The sequence below is a fragment of the Phlebotomus argentipes genome, unplaced genomic scaffold, assembly GCF_947086385.1.
Source record: "Phlebotomus argentipes unplaced genomic scaffold, Phlebotomus argentipes genome assembly contig_2, whole genome shotgun sequence".
In the NCBI taxonomy this organism is placed as follows: domain Eukaryota; kingdom Metazoa; phylum Arthropoda; class Insecta; order Diptera; family Psychodidae; genus Phlebotomus; species Phlebotomus argentipes.
This window is the reverse complement of record NW_026776162.1, coordinates 3,129,091-3,155,752: the sequence shown is the minus strand read 5'-3', so window position 1 is coordinate 3,155,752 and position 26,662 is coordinate 3,129,091. Positions and strand designations below refer to the sequence as shown.

General features: G+C 37.5%; 3 protein-coding genes across 3 annotated transcripts; 2 read left to right on the top strand and 1 right to left on the bottom strand.

Annotated features, from left to right (window-relative positions):
- The first annotated feature begins 233 nt into the window (after positions 1-233).
- On the top strand, positions 234-1,207 carry LOC132264733 (uncharacterized). Its single transcript, XM_059765029.1, has one exon. It carries the CDS (start codon positions 398-400, stop codon positions 1,028-1,030), a length of 633 nt encoding a protein of 210 aa, XP_059621012.1. The 5' UTR covers positions 234-397; the 3' UTR covers positions 1,031-1,207.
- A 397-nt stretch (positions 1,208-1,604) lies between these two features.
- On the top strand, positions 1,605-3,242 carry LOC132264675 (uncharacterized). The gene is made up of 2 exons (XM_059764954.1): positions 1,605-2,505; positions 2,888-3,242. The coding sequence occupies exon 1, from the start codon at positions 1,829-1,831 to the stop codon at positions 2,414-2,416; it is 588 nt and encodes a 195-aa protein (XP_059620937.1). The 5' UTR covers positions 1,605-1,828; the 3' UTR covers positions 2,417-2,505; positions 2,888-3,242.
- Positions 3,243-16,892: 13,650 nt separating this feature from the next.
- LOC132264646 (adipokinetic hormone/corazonin-related peptide receptor variant I-like) lies at positions 16,893-25,579 on the bottom strand. Its single transcript, XM_059764912.1, has 7 exons — positions 25,122-25,579; positions 22,168-22,358; positions 19,970-20,417; positions 19,755-19,899; positions 18,536-18,744; positions 17,905-17,978; positions 16,893-17,439 (listed from the first exon to the last, which is right to left on the bottom strand). Exons 1-7 carry the CDS (start codon positions 25,225-25,227, stop codon positions 17,170-17,172), a joined length of 1,443 nt encoding a protein of 480 aa, XP_059620895.1. The 5' UTR covers positions 25,228-25,579; the 3' UTR covers positions 16,893-17,169.
- Between the last annotated feature and the right edge of the window lie 1,083 nt (positions 25,580-26,662).

Sequence of the window (26,662 nt, the reverse complement as noted above, 5' to 3'; positions counted from 1 at the left end):
CTCAATGCTTTTTTAGGACGCTCTCCCACCCTTTTCTCTCACACTCTCTCGAGAGAGAAAAGGAGAATCTCTAGGCTTTGATTTTCTGAAAAGTTCTCTCGTCCATCTGTCTCACTCGCACCCGTGCGATCGCCGTGTTGGCTTTCAGTGCGATAGAGAGAGAAAGGTTGCTCCTGAGCGGGTTGGAGATGAGAATCTCCTGATGGGGAGAGAATTTTCGCCATTTTGCCACCATTTATAAAATTTTGTGGCGTCGTTTGTGTAGCTGTGAAAAATTTTCGTGTATTTTCTGTTTTTTTTCCTGACTTTCCCAGTCAAAACCTAATGGAATTGAGCTAAAGAGCTCCCGGAAAATCCTCTGAACACTTCAGCACGCACAGCGGATCGCTCCTGAGCGATGGAATTCTTCTGTGAGAATCGCTTCAACAACATCCCGGTGGATGTGGAGTTTCACATGAATGGCAGGGATGCGGGTGAATTTGAGGGATCTCCACCCGTGATCACCCCCATTGGGACTCCGCCGGACTCCTTGGAACACGACTGGGAGCTGCTGAATCGTGAGATTTGCAGTTTCATCGAGGACACCCAGGAAACCACTGAAGTGCCGCCGCCGCCACCACCGCCTCTTCAGCAGGGAGAGTTTGCGGATTGGCAATTCTTTGAGGGCGTCCTCCTGTATCAGGCATGTCAGGAGGAGCTTATCTATCGGGAGTTGAGCCAGGAGCTGAGGCAGCAGCAGCTGAAGGTGCAGAAGAAGGTGAAGAGGCAGAAGAAATCCAAGGAATATTGCGTCTTCTGTTTCAACAACAAGGAGTCTCCGCAAGTGTACTTGAGCCACTCCGTAAAGGATGCCTTCGACAACGTTGTCTGTCCACGGTTGTTCAAGTATGTGTGTCCCATTTGTGGCCAGTCTGGCCGGAAGGCGCACACCACCAAGTACTGCCCGGAGAAGCCGATCGTCACCATGGAGCTGGCTGACCAGCTGCACAAAAAGAAGCTCAACAGGATGAACACCGGATACAGCATGTAATGTTCCCAATGCATTAGCATAATCAATTAATTGATTTCATCAGTGCATGATCTATATTTATTACACTGCAGTGTATTCGTATTTTCGTACAGTTTCTTGTGTATACATTTTACACCTTGAATCAAAAGTTGAAATATTTTTATAATCGAATTCGTTTGTGTGTAAGTGAATAAAGTGCGTTCAAGAAATTGCGTCTTTTTTGGGAAATTCAAGGAAAGTTTGTGGAATTCAACGAATTTATATCAAAAGTCGCCCTAAGTCCAATTTGGAATCCCGGCTGAACAATTGTAGAACGCATTCAAGTGTGTCTCCGCTAAAATGTCGGCCAGTCGGTAATACAGTACAGAATAGAGTGAAATACAAATGATTTTCATTGTTGTTTTGGTTTAAAATACAGAGCCTTCATGGAGTTTTACTTAGCTTAAAATCTCGAGATAGAACTTCTTTACTATCAAAAGCATTAATACATATTGCAAATTCGAAAGAAGAGAAATTCTCTTATCTTTCCCGCCCTTTTTCTCTCATCGACGAAATATTTGTGCTTCTGAACCCTGTCACCGACAGCGCTGCACACCACAGTCGTCGATTTGACAGATTTTCTGAAAATCAAAACAAAAAGTGCAATTTTGGAAGTGAAATCATTCGGAGGAAGCGCCAAAGGACTCGAGATCCCTAGTGTCCTGTGATAATGGAGTCCTGCTCGGTGTAGAGCGCGGGCGCCTGGCGAGAAGGAGCATCAGGGAGACGCCCAGGCATTCCAGCTGAGAATCTCACAGTGACCATTCCGCTGGGCAGGACATGAGTGCCAATCCCCCGAGTCCGCCGCTCTGCCCCAAACGACAGAGACTCCAGGAGTCCGAGGAGGAGGTGAACGTGGGCGCGGGCACGAGTCGACAGCGTCCGGAAGCCGCGGAGGGATCGCACAGCAGCGAAGAGTCCGTGGGACAGAATCAAGAGAGCACCAGCTCTAGTGGCGTCAGCAGCATCCTCAGCTTCGCGCCGGACCTCGAGGAGGCCACGGGCGAAGAGTGCGCCCTGGACGCGGACGTGCTGACGACTTTCCGGCAGCAGAAGGTGACCAAATGCATCCTGGAGAACGCCGTGAACCGCATTGTGGAGTCCTACCAGTTCTTCGTGCGTCCCGAGGACTTCCTGGCGCCGCCCGAGAGCGACGGCCTCGAGGACGCCGCCATCCTAATGGCCATCAGCGAGCACGGACTGTCTTCGGCCGGCCTGGCGCCGCCCGGAGTCGCTCCGGCGCCGCCCCGCAATCCCACCAGCGTGTCCGAGAAGGAGCACCTGGACTTCATGGAAGCCGCGGTGGCGGCGGCCATCCAGAAGAAGGGTCTCACGCCACTCTCGCTGCCACTGTCGCCGCACAGATAGTCGCCGCGGCGCAGCCGGCGCCCAGCCAACAGCAATCAGTTCCTACAGGCCGCCCTCGGCGACTCCTGCTCGTCTTCTCCGCATCTCCAGTTCTGTAACACTGTCAATCTCTCTTACTAATAATATAGTGTTGTACTCGAAAAAGATCCGCCTTTGGCTAGTATCCGCGGATTGCGCGTCTTTCCCAGGATTTCACCTCGAAAACACTTTTATGTTTTCGATTACAGGACTCACGAAATTCGTTTACCGTCGTTTTCTAGGCTGTTTTAGGATGCGAAGTAAAACAGTAGATGTCATCCATTAATGACATTGAAATGGATTCAACGGATTTAACTGGAAAAAAGAATAATTCTGAAAATCGCGAATTATCCAATTAAAACTTTTTAGGGCGGAAAGATCAAATGAATTTTCATCATGCGCACAACGCAAAATAGAGATTAATTATTTTTTTTATTGTTAACTCTACCGCAGGCAAACTTCCTCATTAGACTGACTCATCGCCAAGCTCATCGTTTTTGAGAAATTCACGGATTTTGGTGGAAAATTCGTGGAAAATTCTCGAGCAAACAATTGAAAATTGAATAATTTTATGAAAGAACATTGTGACGCTTATTCTTATGTAATATAATTATTAATTGCCAAGAAATCAGTTCAACTTCTTCGTCGACACTTTTGTCATTCGCTGAATCGTGAAAAGAACGCATATTCTCTTGCATTTTCTTCCTGTTCCCTGAATTCTAGAATCTCCTGCAACCCACATGAAAAGTTTTCTCTTCTCAACCGAAGCCAAATTCGTCGATAAACATCTATTTGAACATCTATTTGTTTGAACATATCACTGTCCAACAATATTTTCCAGTCTTTCATCAGTGAATTGCGTTGATGGATATTTATTCGCATAATAAAAGTTCAAGTAGTATTTATTGATTGCGTTTTACAAATTGAAAATGTTCGTTTAAATGAAAATTTTCAGCACATTGCAATTTTTTGTCTCCACTTCAGGCGATCTATTTTATCGGTAAAATGGGTAAAACGCACAAAATGGCAAAATAATCCCATAAAAAGTATTTACAAAATAACCATTCATAGAAATATCAATGCAGAGACGCAAAAGATTTGTATTTTCATTCAGAGATTTTATTTAACTAAACATTTCATTGTTTTTTTCCCACCGATTTTCAATAACTCTTGCGTAATCATCTATTCAATCACACTATTATATAGTTGATAAAAATTCACATTTCTCTCTGTGTGAACTTATATAAATTCGTCGAAATTGCAAGAATAATATATTTTATGCAATTGTCTTGACATTTTTTTTTGTCCTAATTGTAAGAAATCGAATATAGAGATGAAATTGCTAAACGAAGCGATATATATTCTCGAACAAGAAATTGTTGTTTCTTGAGTAGAGCATGAATGGCATTGATTAAAGCTCTTCCTCTTGGCAGAAGCTCTTATGTTGGCATTATATACACCCTCAAAGCTTTTAATTAAATTTCTTTAGCGAGAATCGAGAAGTCTAGACGAATCAGTGACAGTTGTTTGGCAGATATCTTCCACGGGAGGCTGAGGAGTAGGCGAGAAGGGCAAGAAGTGAGTGCAGCGTTTGGCGCGTGGGAACATTGTGGGATGATTTCGCGCAGATGAGTGCTGAATTTTGTGGGTTTACACATTGGATTTAATGGTTCAGGCGATGAGATGAATACCGTAGGATCAACAAGTGGATTTAATCAGGCTCGTGGATAATTGGAAATCTATTTTCGTCACATCCATTCACTGCTTCCCCGCAACACGATGATTAGGCTTCAGCGACTGACCCCAATATTGGCATGAAAATTGCCAATACGTCTCTCCCTATTTTCCCCCAGATTATGAGCTTAAAATTTCATGGATTTTTCGTCAGCCTAATTTGGCATTTCCTGTGAATAAACGTGCGTGTGGGCGACCCTCGAAGTTTGCAGATTGTGTGTAGAACCACATTTGTAGGGATAATGTTTTGCCAAAAAAATAAAATAAAATTCTACCTGGATTGTAAACCACAGTCCATCGCATTCCCACACGATTTCATTGCGTGGTTGGGATATTAAATTGATGCTTTGGATTTATTTCATTTTCCACCACAACAGCGTCACTTGTCGACCAACCTATAGGGATTTCTAGACAAAGGAGCCCAAGAAAGGGACCTTTTGGCTTCCCGCCTAGCTGAAGACTGTGCATTAAAAAGTTATATTCGATTTTGGCGTAAACATCACACTGGCTCATTGACCTGAAAGAAGCATCGTCGTGAATTTGTTCTTCAATTTTTCTCTCCCCCAACAAAATATCCCAAGTCATTATTGTCACTTGGCAGGTGAAAGCAATCCATTTCCTCAATTAAACGACAATTTGGGTGACATCTCGCAGCAATATATAATGCTTCTATTGCCTAAGCTTCCTCAAAATCACGTGTGTCGAATGGAAAAACAGTTTGAATCGATTTTTTATCCGCCCTTTGAAAGTCAAACTGCGTGAACGCTGTGAGAAATGAGCTTTCAGTAATTTTATCTTGATTCGAAAACTCACAGAAGAGGTGAAAGCTCATTTTCCCCCGAAATCTATTCATGCCGTTAAGCAGATAGAAGCGCTTAGAATGCTGGAAACTTAACAGCTTAAATACGTACGGCAAGTGTGCACATAATATGGATTAAAGAGCCACCAACTACATTCACGAACAATGGAGTCTGATTGTGGCCACAATTGGGAAGCATAGTACATAAACTTGTGGTAAAGGAAGCCAAAGGATTCTAGAGGACTTACAAGTGCATTTCTGAATATGTTAGACACATTTATAGGCTTGTAATGTGTGACAATTGAACAAATACAATCTCATTGTACACTCAAAGGAATAAATTATTGATTACCTCATTTTCTAAGTGCAAAATGTCTCCACAATTTCAAAAAGATTACAAAGCATAAATAATTCCATATAGAAAAATGTGAGGTTGTCCTTTGTTAAGAATGCCCGAAGGACTTTTCAAAGACCGTCGTCACTTTAATTATACGTCTTTTGACGTCTTGGCTATTCCTTTCATAGCTTTAACTTTGAATTGAAAATCTCCTGCACTGACTACAGAGAAATTAAATTGAAAACCTTTGGTGCGATGCGATGTGAATGAATGAGTATTTTCATCAGTAAAATGGAAGTTGCAACTTTTATTCAGACGATCAGTGTGCATTCGTTGTATATTTTTCCTCTCTAATAAGACAGTCATTCAAAGAAAATGGTCCGTTGTGCTTTGTGGTCAAAGAATTTCTGCTGAAAAATTATCATCCTATTAAGAAAGTGCGACTTTCAACTGTAAAACGTGATTAAGTTGCATAAACAGAAGTATCATAAAATGTGCTTTCTTTCATGTTTTATATTGAAAATTCTTTTTCATAAATATCATATTTATTTTGCGTTGTGGGAAAAATCCCTTGAGCGATTTGCGTGTTTTTAATTAAAACATGTTTTCAAATAATAAATACAATATTATACTGTTGATTTGTCCATTTTAATAACTGTTTCATACATCATTTCAATACAATCAAATATCCCAGATTATGGCATTTCGGTTCACTGGTATTTACGAATGATTGAATTTCTTCTGATGTCCTTTTTGTGTCAATTAATCCATATTCATAAATTATAATTTACATATATTAAATCATATGTTATATGCTACTCCTATTGTGTATTTTTCAAGTCTCTGTTTTATGGCGTTCTCTCGTTATGTATTCATTCATGCATATTTTAATTCGATTTATTTCAATATTTGCTAGTATAGCAGATATAATATTTGAATAATGTTGTAAATTGTTCGTAAAATTAAATCAAGGCCTAATTAATATTGAAAGCTCTGCGAAATTAACAGTGAGCCTAATAAGCATGTATGCAGCAATAAGGGAAATGTGCAAGTAAATTTCCCCAAAGCTTATTATGAAAGCTGAGGTACTAAGTGTTTGAAGGATTGGTTTAGGGGTATGAAAATCCGGAGGCAGAGTGTGTGTTCAGTGGTCACCAAACTCCGGCTTTGAGGCGACATTTGGCACAAAGGCATTTCGCATTTAATGTCGGAAGGAAGAGACAACAAAGATTAGATTATAGAAAGGGTGATATATTTACATAATTCCAGGTAACCTTGGCATATTCAATTTCAAAGCTCTATGACTGTGAATCTTTGGCTATTTCAGCACATAATTTAAATTAATTGTACATTTCTCATATACTGAATCACTGATTTCATTGTTCGCTCTCCTGGAAAATTCCCCCACAAAGCATTCTTAAGTAAAACATTTTCATTCGCATGAAGCAAATATTTGCACCAAATTCAATCTTATATCTTAATGAAAACTTTGATAATTTGCAGACACAAAGAGTTGCGGATCTTTCATCGTCATAAAGTATTCTAAAGATTTTCTCGCTTTCTTACAATCTTATTCACTCTCGCTTGGCATTAATTAATTAAAAGAGCAGAAATATGCACAAAGCCTGAACAATTCCGGTTAAAAGCTTCCTCCGCAAGACTCTTGCGGAAACCTTGACAAATGTATACTAATTTCGCCCATGCAAGAGTTTTTATTGCTGAAATATCAACACATGCCGTTTACGGAGTCTCATTTCACCTTTGTCTCACGTAAATGCTTAAATATGGCTCCTTTGCTTAATTATGCAACTTAGTACTGTGATAAAGATTATATCATCTCTTCTGCACGCGGCTTTTTTGGCGAACAACAGAGCTTGTGCAAAAATATAAACTCCCAAGACTCAAGAGCACCGTTAATGGTGGTATTAAACAGAACAAGATCCGAAAACATGAGGATTTTACTAAAAGGCTCCCATTGAAATGCTCTCTTCGCATTTATTCTTCATTAATCACAAATGTAATTTCAGCCTGGGATTATGCGCCCCTCCTAAACACAGCGAGATTCAAAATTAATGGATTCCCAAAAGGAGTTATTCGAAACTTTCACGAGGCGTTTTTTTTTCACCATGATTTGAACTTGAAATTCGTCCTCTTAAAGAGCGTGTTTAAAGAGGGAGAAAAATTCTACCAGATCAGACAAATTGAGGCCAACATTCGCCAGAGATTACTTATTAAGAGCACTTTTCTGCTCTATTGGATATTCTAGGTCAATGTTGGAGTGTTGCAGAATCAATAAGAAAGCAATTTCTTCACTGCCACCTTCAGAAACTTCTTACAAAAAGCGCAATATAAATAATATTATATATATTGCGATGATGTTCACTGTCCTTATAATTATTTTTCAATCTCATTTTCCTTGTATTCCTTAGGCATTTGAGCTCAATGTGAATCCTTTTTCATCAATGTTCGTTTGTGCCTTTTTCCACGAATCGCACTGAATGGTGGATTTCACGATAGGGTAATTGAATGTTAAAACAAGCGTAAAGCGTTGATATATAAGGCTATTGCTGTTCCCTATATTGAACTGTCAGCATTTAAACTGCGTCACTTTATGGAGAAACATCGTGAAAATGGGAGTGAAAGATATTTATTCATTTATACTGTCTATGATGTTTATTCTCGCTGAAAAATGGACTTTTGTAGGGATGTTCGCAGCTGCGGAAACGTCGATTGAATAATCCATCGGTGTCTGTTTGTGCGGAACTGAGTGTCACTTTTACAATTTCTCTCTCATGATTGTCGTTCAGCCAGAAAACCCATGGCCGAATCGTAGCGTAGAAAGTCATTCACATGGAATTTCCTGACACATAAGCACAAGTCGGAAGTCAGAGAAGGACACTTCCTCGTTCTTTTATATAGCAAAAACTGCTCTCAGATTTTGGGGATGAGAGTGTGAAAATCTATGGATTTGGAAAATGATTCACAAACTTACCACCCTGATAAATGCTCCTTTGAACCCTCGAGAAGGCTCTCGCGTCCCTTATTGCACACCAAACAACCCATAAAAGCTCTCCAGCCTCCACTCAACATTTACATACAATTTTCTTGGGTAGACACGAAGCGTCCTACACATTTTCCCTTGCGTTTTCCTATCCACCCACTGACACAGCCATAATACACAGAAACTCTTGCAGAGACGACAAGTACACGAGGAAACTCAGTCGTGTTAAAATCGAATTTGAATCTTTAAAAAGTAATGAATATGATAAAATGGAGAAGCATCGAAGTAATAACAATTACGAAGGCGTAAGACATTGATGATTATGCTTGGCCTTTTCAATTGAATATCTGTGTGGGTTTCATATGTTTCGGTGCTTGTTCACTTGAAAATCAACACTCCAACACACATTTCAAATTCAAGAAGATTGATGCAGAGAGAAACTTTCATTCCCATTCAGAAACGTGCAAGAAATCGACAACTTTTCAGAAATACGCCCACATGAGGATTAAAAGTGATACGCATGGGTTGGACGTTATTATATGAAATACAATGTCACCATAGATTCCCACATCTTTGACTGTCTGATTTGTTGGAAAATGTCTCAAAGTTTTTACTCTATGAAAAACATACTTCTTACATATATAAACTCTTCCACAAAGTCAGTCAGGATGAAGTGTGATGAGGAAGCTTGGCAACGTGTGATCAAATGTGTTGCAGAGACAACGTTATCGCCATAAAAGAGATGAAAGGATTTTTATTAGAAAAAAATATTCCTCAAATCATCTCATATCGCACAATTGAATGGGATTCTTTTTTTCACAAAATGTAACAGGATGCGAATACGTGGAATGTACATATCTATGCCCGAGAATGTTCACATATGTATATATGGTATGGTGGCATTTCCCATTTCACATAATCAAATATATTTCTATGAGAATTTGCTCATACCTTGGTTGTGCCTTTGGGGGTATCACATGGTTTCCACATGTTTACCATATGATGAGCGGAAATTGTATTTCAAGGGAAATCACAGAATGAGATGAAAATTGCTAGAAAAGTGTTGGCATGTGGGATGTTTGACAAACTTTTCAGATTGAATTATCAATGCTCTAAAAGGCCAAAGGAAATGAGATGGTGAGTGGGAAATTCTGTACATATTGCATTTTTCATGAACTCCATTGTCTAAGATTCGAACGTTGAGTCAAAGGACGAACTAAGCTTCTCAAAAGCTCCTTAATCATCAGTTTCTCTGTTCTTCCCACGCTCGTAATGAGTCTTTTGTGCTCTCCTATGCAAACATCTGCGACAAATTGATTAGCAATGTCCATTATAGGACCAGAAAATGGTGAGTTATGGTATTAATTTATCATCACTCACCAATTAGTGTCTAATACTGCGTATTAATCGGGCACTGACATTTATTGGAAGTCGAGAATTTCATCTGAAAATATTGCAAAATTTTCCTGAAAAATCACTATTGATTATATCTCATTTTCACACTGATTTTTTGGGGGTTTTAAGTCATCATAAATCATGGGGCAAATGTAAAATTGAGATGTCGAATTTTATTGAAGGTTTTATGCCCACGTTTCACTCATGCGAAATTTCTGCCTAATGGCAAAATATGAGGGAGGTTTTGAGAGTAAAACTCTCATCCACGCTGTAAAAAATATTTTACAACATCAATAAAAACATTTGAAAATACAGCCTCAGAAACGAAAATCGTGTTTTTCAGAGAAACGCTTTGGGACTTCTGGATCGAAACGTATAAAATTCTACCTCATAAATATTTAACCAGAAGATAAAGTTGTGTTGCCCGTGTCATTCTTGGTCTGATGTGCACGAATAATTAGTGACACAATCTGTATTATCAAGAAAGTTGGAAACTTCTATAAAAAAAAATGTTATTTTAAATTCAATATGCAATTGTGTGATTAATCACAATGCTTAGTTTTCAATTCGTTCGTGCAAATGGTGAAATAATACAATAAATCAAATAAATAATGAATTCTTGTCACTGACATTTTTCACTTTAACTTTTATTTCTTTTCTATTTTTTGCAACATTTATGCATGAAATGTTCCAAGAATTCCATATTTCTTATGGCATGACTTTTACCATTCTTGAGAAAACTCTTGCAAGCTTTGAGAACTGTTTAAACTTTTGCAACATGAAAGTTCCACAAAGATAAACTATGATTTTGCAATTTGTTCTTGTAACAATTTCACACCAACTTTCATATGTCACTGAGCATATTTCATGCAGATTTTATTCCTTTTCGTTTTTTTTCTCACAACAGGTCCTTCTTATTGATTTCCGTGTTTTCCATAAATATTTGAATTGATGAGAATACACGTGGGAGACAAAACATATCTTTACTGTGACATATGAATGTCATGGAGTTGCTCTCTTGCATTTTCTCATTCATGTGTCACCACCAAGAAATCACATTGCTGAAGGCCTTTTAGGTGTCTGCTTCTTGTGGGAGGTGAGAAAATATTATGACTTCCATATGTTCCTCCCTGGCATTCAATTTGAGCCAATCAGCCTGACTTTCTTCAGCATGGGGTCAAATTCAATTTCTTTCCGTGACCCAAATCAAATGGAGTTTCCCTTGCCAGCTATGAATTTGTATGTAAAGGAAAACAGCAAAATCTGAAGATGAAATCTTAAACAGTGATGGACGGATTTTTTAACACTGCCTCGTCTGTTCTGTGATTACTTCATTCCCTGTCTTCTTTTCAATTTATCTTCTCTTAAAGTGCTCTTTAATACCAACTAAATTATTTGAGTTGGTGAAGCTGATGGTAGGAAAAATACCATTGACACTGCTTTCTTAGATTCAATTGAAGAAATCGTGTTGATAGAAAATTAATTTAAAGGTAAAGGCTTGAATTAACTTGAAAATCAATGTAGAAAAAAACAAAAACGTTCCTCAACAAAAAGGGTTATATTTTTCCCATCTGAATCCTCTTTCGACTTTCTTTGGATTAGTTTCGCTTATCTGAGGAATTTATCAGTGATTAAATGGAAGTTCATCTTGTAATGTCGACCAGATTTTCCAAGTTATTTCCTCGCCACACATGTGGTTTTCTCGGTCTTCTTCAAACCTTGAAAATGAATTGTGTTTCTTGTTTATCATATCATCATATATGTTGTGATCCATTGAAATCTGAAAAGGGTTTCTGGCCGTGTTCTCTTTACCAATGCCAAAATTCTATAGCGACAGCGACGGATTTTCTGTGATTCTTCTCAATGAATACTCCAAGTAAGCAACTTTTTGTGAGATTATAAGAAGACAAATGAAAATATATAGGTATATAATATTCCATTTATTGTATTGTTGTACCTTTCTCAGAATGACGACAGGAACATTGAATTAAATTGACAAAAGTCGATTTTTCTTAAAGCCGAAAGCAAAAATCTTCAAATATTTCTGCCTAAAATCATCTGAATGTAGCTTTCACTCGCATTCGAGCGTACGTGACAATGTGTCGCATTACTGAAAGTTGTTATGTATAAGTTGTGGAAAGTGTGCCAACTATAGTCACCATTCTTGCAGATTATCATCACACTGTCTTGGCTTCTGCAAAGTCTGCATTTTTTCACTTTCTCTGCCTAAATATTTGCTCACGAAGGAGTGTTTATAATGCGCGAAAAACCTTCTATCTGGTCCAATCATGCAGGAGATTTTGGAGGATTTTCTTTTCGGAAACACAATATATTCCAATATATACAAAAAAAAATCATTTTTGGGTCGCACGTGTTGATATCTGTTTTTCCTCACACAAAACATACATACAAATTTTCTAAATGTGCCCCATTTTTGGCACAATTTCCTTCTATTGAAAATATCTTGGAAAATATCCACGAAGCCCTTTTCCACCACGATGTGGAGTGAGAAGGAAAGACAATTGAGAAAGCAAATGTTCACCCAGAATCGTGAGGGTGAATTTCAGAACTTAAGTGATATCACAGAACAACCCATCGACACACAGATTTTCCACAAATATAGCACTATTCAGCGCAAATTGTGGTCATGTGGGTGTTTTTCTCGATGGCGTGGAAAACAACTCACAGTGGGTAATTTCAACATTGCTTTGTCGATTCTTCTGCGAATTTTATCACCGTCCAGGGAGCAATTCGTGTCAATGTTGTGTGGACAAGAAGGGAGAAAAGCATAAAATAGACTATTATAGTATAGCTTTTACAAATTGTGTGGGATTTCTGTAGATTTTAGGAGCCGTCACAGTGCCAAAATAAACCAAATCAATTTATGGGCTTCTTGTAATGTTGTCTTTTTAAATATTTAGGCATTTTGGGTACAATCCCTGAAGGTACGACATCGCACGGTGATATTGGATTTGTTACGTAATAACATATCCACCAACGGGTTGGAATTCATATAAATGTGCCACAAGGTATGGTATGTGAGAGAAGAAATTGTCAGAGACCAATAATAACATTTTTTTCCATGGTATTTTCCAAGGTATTTACTCTACGTTCGCGGAAAAATATTTTGATATTGCTAAGATTAATGTGATTTGCAAATTAAATTATAAATTACGCAGCAGAGGTAGCAAATTTGTACATAATCTGAGTAATTAATTAATTGAAATTATATAGAAATCACTTTGATTTTATCACACAAACATAATCATAACATTTCCTGGAAAGTCTATATCAATTTTCACAAACGAGCCACAAATTAACCATTTAATTGTTTAATACCACATTTAATATCGTATAATAAATCGCTGCGTGTGGTTTATAATTATGCTACGTTATCTATTAAATGACCAATTTTATAGCTCTCTTCTCAATATAATTTACCGAATATATGATTGGAAGTGTCGCAAATATTGGCTTCTCACAAACATGTTTTGCACTGATGCCTGTAATGTAATTAGATTTATATTTATGAAGCTAAAATATACACGAATATTTAATTCACATTTCATGCCGTAAATGGGCAGAGATTGCTTTAACAAATTAAATTTTTAAATGTAATTTCACAATGAAAATAATAATGGAGTGATATTTATGAAGAATAAAACTTTTAGTTCACCTTTATTAAGGTTTTAAGTAGTTCATGCATGTGAAATCCTTAAAACCGTCATCATCAATCACGAAAGTTGAAAATAAAAGTGTGAATCAAAGTTTCAGACTTGCAAAGATGCCAGAAAATGGAGTTATATCGATCTATAAACCATCAATTGAATATTAAATCATCTTTAAAATCCATTAAAACTCTGATCTTTGTAAGCTCTTAAAGTTTTTGGGTTAACAACTTCCGGGAAATGAATTTTCCGTACCGATAAAATCAATGTCCACTAAACCACTTACATAGAGGAATCCCAAAAACTTTGATTAAAATTCCTCCTCTTTGGGTTATTGAAGCCAATATGCAAGAGATGGAGAGCAGAATTCACTCTATAAGTGAATTATATGAATGTACATGCTTGTTTAAGCTGCTGAAGCTTATTAACAGAATATTATATTGGCCACGTTCCATCGTAAAATCTGTCATAAAAGCTCAGGTTTCTTCATGGCAAAAAGACACGCTAAATATCCCTTATATTGAGCGCCCTTCCACCATCATCGTGAAAATTGCCTGTGAAACATTTAAGCAAGATGATCAAATGTTATCAGACATCATCTAAGGTTACCCATCCACGTACATGGAATGTGTCTTCTGTATCTTGTATGGTGCGTGGAAAGTGTGAAAATTTTACGGGGGAAATTTCCAGAAATCCTCATAAATTCTCATTTTATGAAGTATTTATGCGAACTTGCATATAACCCCTTACAACAGAGATAGCTCACACACCCACGTACACACACTAATAGGGACTCTTCAGACGCAGACTTCGGAAGGCATGCATGTAGAATATCTAACATCGTAAATAAAATTACCTATTGAAGAAAATTGCTATGCGTCTCATGCTGCAAAGCTTAATGTTTTCCCACTTGATACATATCAAATGGTGCTCCGCATCGATTTCCTACAACAAACATTTGCAAATTGACTATTAATATGCGGTGATGGGCAAATATGCTTATATGATTACCGACAAATGGATGTACACAAATCTGCATTTGATGCGCTTTATAGCTTGTGCTAATAAAATATCGTTAAACTATTAATGCAAACTCAAAAGCTCTATCAAGCATAAGGATTATATGGACACTTAAGATAAACACTAGAAAGACTATAAATTAGATGAAAAACGGTGCTTGCAAGAGAACTCGTAAAATGCTTCTCTAAATGAAGTTGGCTTTGAATATTTTATTAGAGAATGTGCTCTTGAGCATACCTTCTGTTTCCTGCAGATAGTAATCGCCTTGATAATCGTCAGTAAAATGCTTTTCCTTTCATTGCATTACGGTGTAAAGGATATAAACACTTAAATATTTACGTTTACATTTACTTCATTATCGTTATAGCGAGTATACTTCAAAAGCTTCGTGCCCGTGAAGAATTACTGCAAATATGTATACTAGTAATTTATATGCAAGTCGAGAGCTTGTTTGCCATGCTTCATTAATACCTACTACGAGTTGAATCAATAGGCAAACACATGGCAAAAGTTTAGTTCATCACAGAGTAGTGCACGTGTTACTCCCATGATGGTCTTCAATTCAAAAACATACACGAAAAAACAGATAATCCAATTAAATTTGCACTTCTTTGGGCAAAATGAAAGAGTCACTCGCTGATCTATTAATTTTAATATGACAATTTACTAGGTAAAATAAAAAAAAATCTCTCTATATTTAAATGGAATAGAAAAGTTCTGATCATTGTTTGTTATGCCACAATATTTCAAAGGCAAATATTTTGCAATTTTTATCTATTGTTGTTATTCCGAATGAAAATACACATCCTATGGGAAAAATAATATTTAAGCGTTTATTAAATATAAAATCATTTAATATTTGACAATATCAAATTTCATTTAAAGTTTTGAATGAACTCCAAAACTCTGAAATGCCTAATTAAATCGATCTGTAATTAATTATAAATGTTAATTAGGACTTTTCTCAGTTCTTCAATGCGTAAATTTTAATAGCCTTAAAGTATTCAGCCAACTCAAATTTATTCAATTAAATTGAAATTCCAACATTTGCCATTTTCCACAAAGAATTGGTTCATGTTTCAGCTGATAATGGCAAATTATGGTGTAAGCCACAGTCGAGAAATTAGTATCACTTTCATGTAATTAATCCAAGTCATTAATTATCAAGTCAAATTCACCAGTTAATTAACATTCATGGACAAGAGTCTATCCTTTTCACTTTATCGTCGCTGATGTCTCATGAACAAGTTGTTGGGAAAGTCCATCCCCATTGAAAAGCTTGAAAAGAGTCAAACGGCAAACCATAGGCAGACAAATGACACAGTTTAAACTTTCACCCTGAGGTATAATGGTCAGAGGGGTTAGAGGATGATAATGAGTCATTCTTTGAGGCAACTTTTCAAAATATTTACCCACTGCGGGTATTGAGGAAAACTAATATATTCGCCTAAATTACGCAGTGTTTATATGAGGTGTGCTGAAACTCTGGGTAATCTCGGAAATTGAAGCACGTTTTGGTGTGAAGCGATGGAAACAGCAAATGTGCCTCGCTCTGTGAAAAATGAAAATGTAATGCATGCAAAGATGTGGTGGCGTTATTAGAGCATGTGTGGAAATTGTCCCTGATTCGCCCTATATTTAACATTCCTGAACTGTGCACTTGAGCGTAGATGAGAAGTATGGAAAGACTCCCACGAGCGAACCGAGAATTACTCAATAAGATGTGTGTCAATGAGGGTCTTGGAATGTGAAAAGTGATGACACAGAAGCAGTAGAAATTTCCACACTGAAAGGTGGCAAAGAGACGCCTAATTGAATTAATCCTGGTTCTGTGAAAGCTTTTTATCAGTTACCTTCCATGTCCAAGCTAACTATGTTAAATTAGGAACTCAGAATAACACTCAAGTGAAATGAGGATTAGTGTCCAAGTTTGTTTACACATAACGTTTCAATTCTCCGCATACAGGAAATTAATAACGACAAGGCCTTAAACTTTCAACACAACTTTTTATTATCATAAAGTCAAAGTTGATCCAAATAATAAATTGAATCTCATTTTATTTAGCTCAAAGTGTATGCAAAAATTACAAAGTGGCGATATCTATTTATCAATTATATGAATAAATTTATAGCCATCTTAACAACTCGCTGCTTCTCGTCTCGTTTCGAGAGTCTTTTCGAGCTCTTTCGAGAAGTTAATTAAGCAACACATAAGCCAAGAGCATGAAGTTTGGTTTTCGTCCACGGCAAAGACTCTCCACTGGAATGAGGCCAAATCCCATCTCATTGAGGAGCTTTTCCTCCCCTTTTTGTCATCAGCCACCTGCAGAAGCCTTGAACAACGAGAGCTACTGAAAATATGTCGCATTTATCACCTTTCGCCGTCATACCATAGTCATGTTTAATGATGCCATTTTGCGGTGAATCTCCAGGCGTGGAGGAGTTTTTGTGTCCTGAATATGGGTGCACAGTGACGTGAAGGAGAGACCATTTAATTTGCCATAAATACTTCCTTTTATTATCTTTACCTGGTGGTACAAAATTACATTTGGGAGCGAACATGCAATGGGAGAAAAACACCCTGTCAAAAGAGCTTACACATAACGGCAAACACGTGAGTTCTTTGTTGAGTACACCACATGAGGACACATTCCAGGGGGGACATAAAGTTGCTAATTTTTAGTTGAATGTGATTTATATGGTGCATCTGGGGACGATGGGATGCTATCACAGAACAAGTTTACTGAGCAATCTCTTTGGCATGCAGTTGAAGTGTGGAGTCTATCGCCATCCGCCCATGTCCAGACTCCGCGTGAGCTCATTGATAGACTCGACGGTGTCTTGGCGCAAGTGAGGCGTCGGATCTGAGTGGAAGGATGTTCGATTGCCTCCGGCCTTGCGACGCACATACTCATCTGTCATGGGAAAATCGCTGCAGGAGCTCTCGTCGGCGCCAACAGCCGAGCAGACGGTGCGAGGCTGGTGGAAGTGATGATGGTAGCGCGACTGTTCCTGTTTTCCTTCGCAATGAGTCGCCGGAAGGGTGGGAACCTGCAAGCGTTTAATGCATCTTTACGGCTTCCTTGTCTGCTCCGCCAACCGTGAATAATACTGTCATGCAATAAAGACAGCTTTAAGGGTGCTTTGAATCTTAAAAGCTTCCTTTTTTCAACCCGTGATCCAACTCATAAAGTGTAAAAATGCCATTAAACAGTTATGAGTAGTATTTATTGCGGGAAAACAATTAAAAGTTTAACCGAATTATTTACTCTTAACCACAAAGCGTGTAAAGGATTACATTGTATTTAATTGAGTAAGCAATACCTTGTGGATTGAGAGAAAATAAGTGGTTTTGAACAGAATGAATATTTCCCATAATTGTCTTTCTAATATTCAAGGTCGACAAACATGTTTTCATTATTCTAGCAGAGTGATCGGAACTAAAAATTGATCTAAATCATTTTACAAGTGACAAAGAACTTGACAAAGAAAAGGAGAAAATTAAGAAAAATTTACCTTGCCATTGGCAATTTCCCCATTGCACCGTGCGACAGTGAAACGCGTAACAGCGGATGTTCGTGTGTAAGTTCCTGTGGAAAGAGATGAAAATACATAATCAATTAACAATTTCTGATTTGTATCAACAAATTATTACACTATTAAGTACTTAATAACTCTGGTGTTGAATTAAAGGGAATAATTAATTGAATGGTATTTTGTAAGTGCAAATAATGCTAGTATTATTTAGGTTGAATTGAAATGATTTCTGAAACCTTTCGTTTATCTAAACATAAATTGAAAAGACGCGTGTACATACATAGCTTCACATTGAATAAAGACAGCTGAATTTCAGAGCATCTCACAAAGGAGAGAAATAAGGAATGTCAATGAAAGTCTATTAGTCGTTTTCCGGGAAATTCAAGAAATTCTGTACCATTGTGCGAATATTGAATGCAAATATCTATCATGTATTCAAGCATACAATGATAGCTCTTCGTCTTCTGTGATTACAATGAAACTAGTTAGAAGGTTAATCGAAAATTTGATGCTGGCTCAAGGAGAAGGGAAATGCTCCTTCATGCTGTGTATGTGAGTGTTCCTGTGGCTAAATTTGAGTTGTTGGTAATTAATGTGTGTTTCCAATTACCTGTGGATCTTCGCTGGAGACCTATTCTGCTGGTGCCCAGCAGGTGAATATTATTGGACCGACTTGAGCTCCATGGATATCGACAGGTCTTTATGGCATAGGATCCATACACGAGTGGATTGACACAGGAATTCGATACTGCCATCAAAAACAGGCCATCCTGAATGTGCGTGTCAACCTTCACAGCGCTTTCCTTATCGATTGTGTACCTGTGAAAAAAGATACAAATATCGATTGTGTTCAGGACAATGTCAATTTTCCAATCTAAAACATTGAAAGAGCCTTGCCATTCATTTATACGTGACATTGAGCAGCATCTCAAAAATTGGCGGAGAATATTATACATATTTACACCTCCCACATCGTGTTTAATTTTAATTAATAATCCGAAAGGTAGGTGTTACGCTACTTGTGGTTTACTTCTTCCAAACCTACACTCCATATTTCCAGATGATGGAGTATTGCTTACTTCCTACACAAATTGTGTAATGAAAATCCTCTGTATTGATTAGTATTATTGCATGACTTATTCCAAGTATTTAAGCCAATCTTTTTTGACTTCGATTATCCAGTTATGAGACATGCCAATTAAAATGTCACAAACAAAGAAACTTTATGTAGAATTTAACAATGTACTTCATCTGTGAGATGAATAGTAATATTCTTGCATGAGAGGAAAATAACTTTGAGGGAAACATTTGAAATGTGATTTCACGAATGAATGCGCTGTAATCAATTTCATAAATGTCAGATGACTGAAAGTCAAATTATGATAGTGTTGAATCCTATTACATGTTGTTATAAACTTGAAATTAATTGTGTCAATAAAATCCTTTAATGTTTGGCCTGATTTTGGCATCATTTTAACAACTGTCACTACATTTGAAATTACTTAAAATTGCTACCGTGTTAACTTTATCAGATTTATAGGTCTCTCATTTATATGTTTTTGAGATGTTATTAATTATTTCAGTCACATCGTTACTATTGCGTATGTTGCACTAAATTGTCTTATGTTTCACACAAACTTTTATGAGAATGGTGAAATTCTGGAGGCCTTTTCTTCACAATGTGTATTCTTATAATTATGGGCAAAAGTTTTCCAATTACTTTTATTTATATGCACACTGACCAAGGGATTTTTTTTTATTCCAGAAGGCATTAAATGTTGTTTAGCCCATGCCATTTCCACAGTAATGGTATAGAGGTATTAAATTACCAGAGTGTCATGACGGCATATGGTGTCCAGCACCAAATAAATACGAGAACAATGGTAATAGTGAGTCGGAAAGTCCTCTGGCGAGCCCTCTCGATATGTGTCATGGCATTGCAGCGCAGCCTAAGTGCTCCCGAAGCCGTCCTGTCGCCACCATCATCTGAAATTCCAAGCACACGAACTCATCTTCCCAACTTCTCCATCCACGAGACCTCGAGAGCATTTACCTTTGGTCCTGGATCTGTCTGAGCGATTTGAGATTTCGCAGACGATTGCCGTGTAAGCGATGCTGATGGCCGTTAACGGGCCAAAGTACATTGCTGTCAAGCAGAAGAGATTGTACGCCGCTTCCATGCGATCCGTGGAGAAGTAGCCAAAGGAGACGCACTGCATGAAGCCGGAAATGTGTGGATGTTGCTGCACACGGAAGATGATACTTTGTGGAATTGAGTAGAGGGTAGCCACAATCCAGGCCGCAGCCAGCATATATTTTCCTCGCTTTCGGGCATCAGTCACCCGCAGAGGATAAACCACAGCAAAGCATCTGTCCAGGGAAACACACACGAGCACGTTGGAGCTCAGATAGAGGCAGAAGGCTCTCATGAAGAGTAAAACTTTGCAGGCTATATTCCCAGCGTACCACTCGACCGTAATTCTCCATCCGATCTGGAAATGAAAAAGACTCACGCCTTGAGCCATGCAGTCTTGAGCACATGAAACGGCATCAATAATTGATATGAATTCCTAAGATAAACGAGGGGATTCCCCAAGTTATAAATGCTATAATAGTTGCCTCAAAATAAGCATTCATTCAACAAACATAGCCAGCAAACCACCCGAGAAATTGCTTGCACGTTTCGTTTGTGGAAAAACGTGAGAAACATTCTCAAGCATGAGCCAAATCTACTTAAGTTTACAGAAAAGCCTCGAAGCCGGGCAAAGTTCTTAAAATCTCATTAGTCTTTCAACTCAAATAAATTCTCTTGACTTTTATGTCATTTTTAATGAGAAAATGAACGAAATTCTAATTCAATTTCAACGTCATAATCATAAGAGATAAGTCCTGTTTTGAGAATTCACTGAAAAAATTATGCAACTGTAATTTATGCAGGTTGCATAGCAATGAGCAATTAAGTTGCAGAACGTGGAGAATTTTACAATGGAAATACTTGACGTTTGTTATGGTAATCATGGAAAAAATCCGTGTATTTCACAGAAAAATACTTTGATCAAAAGTTTGAAAGTAGAACAAATCTCTGTTCCAAGCAATTATCTCTGTGAAAGGACAATTTTGAAATGGATTTGCAGTTGATATGAGGAGGAAAAAGAGTTTTTTGGACTTTTGGGTTATTTTGCTAGAAGCAAAATTATTCAATGGATGTGGCAAACAAGTTATCTGAAGTTTGTTAATCACAACTGCGGGTTGAATAGGCCTCAGGCGAAACTTCAGAGAGTGTGCTTCATTTATCTGTTTGAATGAAAAATTGACAATTCCCCAGAGGTGAAATGCTTCCGTATTTTCTCTTTCACGAAATATGTGCTGTAAGTTTTCGAAATAAATACATATTGATGAACATTCCAGCTGTGCTGCATTCATTCAATTTTAAGAATCAGATTAAAAAATTTCAGTTCATTTTTATTGTGGGAAAAGTTTTCCAATTTCAGCGTCGATAATATCATAGCACGGTTGCAGATAATAGAATTATTATAACTGGATAATCCATATGGATCATGTATATTGGATTGGAAATATTGTGAAATATTATATCCACATCGTGCGGATTTCCTTACCTTTAAACATATCCGTTCAAATTCAATTCAAATTTATATCAGAACATAAACCCCATGCTTCATGATTCATGGTAGAAAAATCGACCACTTCGCCAGAATTCCTTGGCTACTCCCGGAAGTTATTCTCAAGATAAAAAGGTTATGTTCTCATACTCCTAAATAATATAACGACAGTGTTATTCGTAAAATTTACGATATGTGTATAAATGAAATGGTTTAATCTTTCATTTTTTCCAAATAGAATTTTTTAGAAGACAGTAAATCAAAATTTTCCCAATTTCTTTATTTTCTGTATGAATCAGAGAGAAAATCGAAATTAAGGATTTTGCTTTTTAATCAATATTAAAAGATGAGTTTCGTATTAAATAAAACAAAGAAAGTTTTATTAATTCTTTTTCAAGGGAAAATAAAATTTGTTGGAATAATCCTGCGAGGGTGGTGAGAAGGGAAAAGACAAGCGTTGATTGAGGGTAGAAGAAAGGCACAAAAAATATCAAATTGCCCCCAAATGTTCAATAAAGCTAATTAGAAAAGATGTCCTTTGCGCTGGAGCGCCATCGAGATCCATCGCGCGAGTCTTCATCAAACATTAAAGCGCCTAATGACACATTCAAGACTGATTTACCTCCAGCGGAATCATGATGCAGGCCACCATCAGGTCCGCAACGGCCAAGTGGAATATCATGAGGCTGACGCGCGAACGTCGGTGTCTTCTGCCCCGGAAGAGGGTGATGACGACGGAAAGATTTCCCGTCAACGCAATCACGAACATCACACAGTACACAGCAATGACAGGAACCGTCGAGTCGGTGTAGCCTGAAAGTGCCACAGATGGTTTATTACGAGAAGAATATCGACAAAATTTCTCAGAATTTATTACTTTTGACTTTGATTAGGTTCATCAGAGGTTATTGCAGAGTTAAAAGCGCTTGTAAATATAGAATACATTCATCTCTTCATCTCAGCTTATTTCCAATCAATGCAGCGGCGACGGAAAATCCGCAGAGCATTCGAGACTTCCAAGGACTCTCATAGAGCGTCCTTGCGCTCTAGATGCTGTGCTTCGTAAATAAACGCAACCACAATGAATTCAATATTTATCATGAAATTAAAGCAAACAAGAAAATCTGTTGTTTTTCGAAAATAGAGTAAAAGAGAGAAAAGCTTTCCGTTGCATTTTTTATGCTTTCACTTGTGCTGTAGCGTGGAAAATGTGAAATGGCATGGAATTTGCTTTAGTCTGCCTTAAGCATATGCATTTTATGTAAATATAAATATTATATTGAGGGTGAAGTTTTGACCATGAAAAATCATCGGAAAAGAAGAGAACATTCGTCACGGAATTTCATACGAGGCGAAACGGATTCCATTGCTAAGGAATTTAATAATGAAATTTATTTGAAGAAAATATCGTCTCCCGCATTTCATAAGTGACTCATTTATTGGAGTGAAATAGGAAAAAATCATGAAAGAAACATGCAAATAATTATGTTATGTGAGAACAGCTATTCATAAAACTGCTCGCTACAAATGTTTAGCTACATATTTCTCCATTTTCAATATCCTTCAAATAAAAGCATGAGCTCATAATCCCTTGTGCTGTGGTTGTTGGAGTTTTAGAGAAAGATTAGTGCGACAGCTTTATTCTTGACTTAATAAACAGAAGAGGATTGTAAAGCGAGGTGCTAATCAGCATATTGAACCACACAACCAACCTTCGCTACATGAAAGTTTACTCACGCGAAAGAGACGTTTTCACAGTGAAATTCATTATCTTAATTTAGACTGTGGAATATTATGTGATTGCAGAATAATTTGCCAATTATGAGCTCAAAATTTCAACAAGAGTGATCAAACATCAAGAATTTGGCAATAATATTACTCAAACACATTAAACACATCATCGCAATTCCCAAATGCCAAGCACAAGTGTGTGGGATGTTTGGAGTTCATTAAACGGCTCTTTGACTGATAAAGCACGATGTACTATGAAAATTCCTGTCCGTGCTGAGAGATTAAGAAAAATCATAAATAAAGAGAAGATCTCATCCCAAAATTATGTTGAACACTCCGCCTCACACGAGTGAATACAATTTCAAAGAGAATACTGCGAGTGGTTCTCATTCATTTAAATACAATGAATATTTGGGTAGGCAAATATTTACCATTACCGAATTTTCCTCTCTATGTATCGATTTGGTCTGCTGAGGCTTTCGACGAAAAACAGAATTTCATGCTTTCCCAGACATTTATCTCATTGGGTGTGTCTTTTCATAATGCTCGCCAATATGCTTCTTCGCATGCAAGCTGAAGAATGAGAAAGGTCAAGACGCTCCTCACGGTAATATCTGGGTGCTTCATAAATTAGATTGCTATTGAAAGTGAAACCGAGGAAAGCACACAATCGAAATACAATTTGAGTGTAGAGAGGAAAATTGTACATGGATTTTCCGCAATAAAAGAATGTGAAACTGAAAACAGGAATTTGTCTCTCCGGTCCATTCTTTCATTGCCGAACAGAAGTCGAAAATCCACCAGGGCATAAGGCATTCCACTGTCAATTAGGCTGTCTCATGCATTCCTATAATTTAATTCCATTCCACTTCCAGGAATTTCCCTCTGAATGATTCAGAGGGCAGAATTGATGGCATTTCGTGTGGATATCAAAATGAGCAAATTCTCCAGAAAAACAATTACCTATGAATTTTTTTCCCTTCTTCTTCTAATCCCATATATAATCTCTCAAATTTCATCTCATAATTGGACGACGTGCAAAGATTTTACAGCATTATATAGCTTTAAATGTCAACAGTCAAGTTTCGGAAAAAATTAGCTAATCAAAATCTTGTTTAGTCATACAATTCAATTCGGTTAAGCAAGATTACAGCCAAGCTAGAGTAAGGCTTCATCGCACAACTTGTTTTCATAACTAAATATTATCCTATCCACCATGCACAACTTCCCGAGAGTGATTTTCGTTTAACACAATTTGGTTTGTGCCGCTTAATTAAAAGGATGTACGAAGCTTGATACCAAGTAAACTTATAGATTGTAAACACATTTTGTATTCAATCTAAACGCTGATGCGTTTAACATACACTTTTGAAAAGATTGGTTCGGCATTTAAGTGTGAGATTGAATTTTAGTGCGAGTCAATGTTTTTTCATCTACACCTAAATAGTTTTTTTTGCAAAGAAAACATTCCTGTATTGAAACATAGAAAAAAGAGAGTGTTTTCTTCTCCAGAAAAACCCATTGATTTTCCGTTCCCAATCAAAATGTAGCAATCATCTAAAAGCCTTCAAGCTATATAGACTCTTCCGTAAATTTTCCATGTTTTTCCTCGTGTCCTTGGAAGTCTGAGCGCAGGTATTTGATCATTCCACCTCTTCCTGTATATCGTTTGATGTGAAAAGGACCGCTGGTCACGGGTCTTGTGTCACTCGGCAATGTTTAATATGTTTTAGCTCTCTTCCCACATAATTGGACAATGTTTCAAGCCGATCTTAGTCAAAGCGTTATTATAAACACATAAGTATTTTATGCCTTTAATCAATACCAAAATATATTTTAACCCACCTGGCGCCACCAATTCCGATTGGCTTTGATTATCCCATGCTGAGCTGTTGAAAGAATTGTCGGTGGACAAAATTACATCACTCTCACTCTCACTTTGAATCGCCATTGTTAGCTTTTATAGTATTCACTGGAAAAGTGTTAACATTTTATGCGCTTTTTCGTTGTTCTACAAAAAAATCCCCAAACTAAGTGGAAAATTTTCCATTCATAAAATCCCAGCGAGCTGCCGAAATACTACGTCTTCACTAAGCACAATTTGCTGGTGTGTTATTAATTCCATATAGCGAAAATCTCATATAATTTCTACCTTGTCTCATATCACCGGAGGCTTCAAATTGAGCTCCTCTTTCACAACACTTCAATTGACGCCAATCTTCTCCTTATACCTATATCTCAGTCAATATTCCATCACACGAAATTGCCTCTTGTGCACACAGATTTTTCACGCCCCGCTGCCAAATGTGAGGTAATTATTAAATTTACCGGGAAACCACTTGTTTGAAGAAACTCAGAATGTCGCCGCCTGCGACCGTTCTCTTTAGCACTCTTCAAGAGACTGACTCACATGTCCTTGTCTCCTCATTCATCATTCAGAGAGCTTGCCGAGGCTTTTCGGCCACTTTTCTGCGCTGAGTTGAACTGAGCGACAGACGTGCAAGAAGTCTGCAAATGGCATGCGCTCCGCCAGAAAAACCCTCAGCTTCATTTCTTTGGGCACTCAGCAACTGGGGTAAATCCAACTGGAGCTGCAGAGGCTCAAAAAATTCCACAGATAAACCCTCACGTATCGACTGTTCGTTCATTAGCATAGAAAATTGTGGCGATGATGGTGATGAATGCTTAGTTAGCATATTGGGTATGCTTAGCATAAAAATTGATCGCCCAGAGAGCTTTCAAGACCTCACAAACCACATCGTTATTTCTATGGAAAGTGGCGCATTAAAAAGATCAGTGGGAAAATACCAAAAAATATTTTTACACGCTAGAAAAAAATCCCATCAAAATGTTTAATTATTCTCTTTGTTCTGTGTTGAAATAGAATTGATTTACCTAAATTAAACCAGTGGAATAAAAAAATAAAAATCCAATTAATTTTTCGTACATAAGTATACTTTTGTTTGCATTCACGAAAAGGAGTAAATTGTATTTTTATTAATGTATATTCAAGCAATTTTCTGTTGATTTTCCAAACAGCAGCCAGACAAGTCAATATAATCCTTTGTTTAAATGATCCATGAATAAGTACTAATTGTTGAGTCAGGGCTCAGCCCAGGAAAGTTTGCTGAACTCATTATATTCAAGGGAATCAATTGCTCGCATTATAGCGGGCTTTCACCTCTTTCAAGAGGCAACGATAATTTAATGATTAATTCACGACAGGAGATTGGAGAACTTAGGGGTTTATTTCGTCGGAGGGAAATTACTGAAGATCAAAGGAAAAGAAAATCCAGTGAAAATCAATCACAATGGCTGAACAAGCGACTGAACAAGAGCATTATTTGTGAGACTATATTTGCCTTTGTTTGTGTTTAAAGTTCAAA

What these genes read in the sequence shown, in the direction of transcription:
- LOC132264733 (XM_059765029.1), top strand. Translation starts at nt 398, where the DNA reads ATGGAATTCTTCTGTGAGAATCGCTTCAACAACATCCCGGTGGATGTG.
- LOC132264675 (XM_059764954.1), top strand. Translation starts at nt 1,829, where the DNA reads ATGAGTGCCAATCCCCCGAGTCCGCCGCTCTGCCCCAAACGACAGAGA.
- LOC132264646 (XM_059764912.1), bottom strand. Translation starts at nt 25,227, where the DNA reads ATGGCGATTCAAAGTGAGAGTGAGAGTGATGTAATTTTGTCCACCGAC. An exon ending in CAGGACCAAAGGTAAATGCT is followed by an intron (nt 19,900 to 19,969) that starts CTCGAGGTCTCG and finishes ATGATGGTGGCG; the next exon opens with ACAGGACGGCTTCGGGAGCA. An exon ending in TATGCCGTCATGACACTCTG is followed by an intron (nt 18,745 to 19,754) that starts GTAATTTAATAC and finishes CTTTTTTCACAG; the next exon opens with GTACACAATCGATAAGGAAA.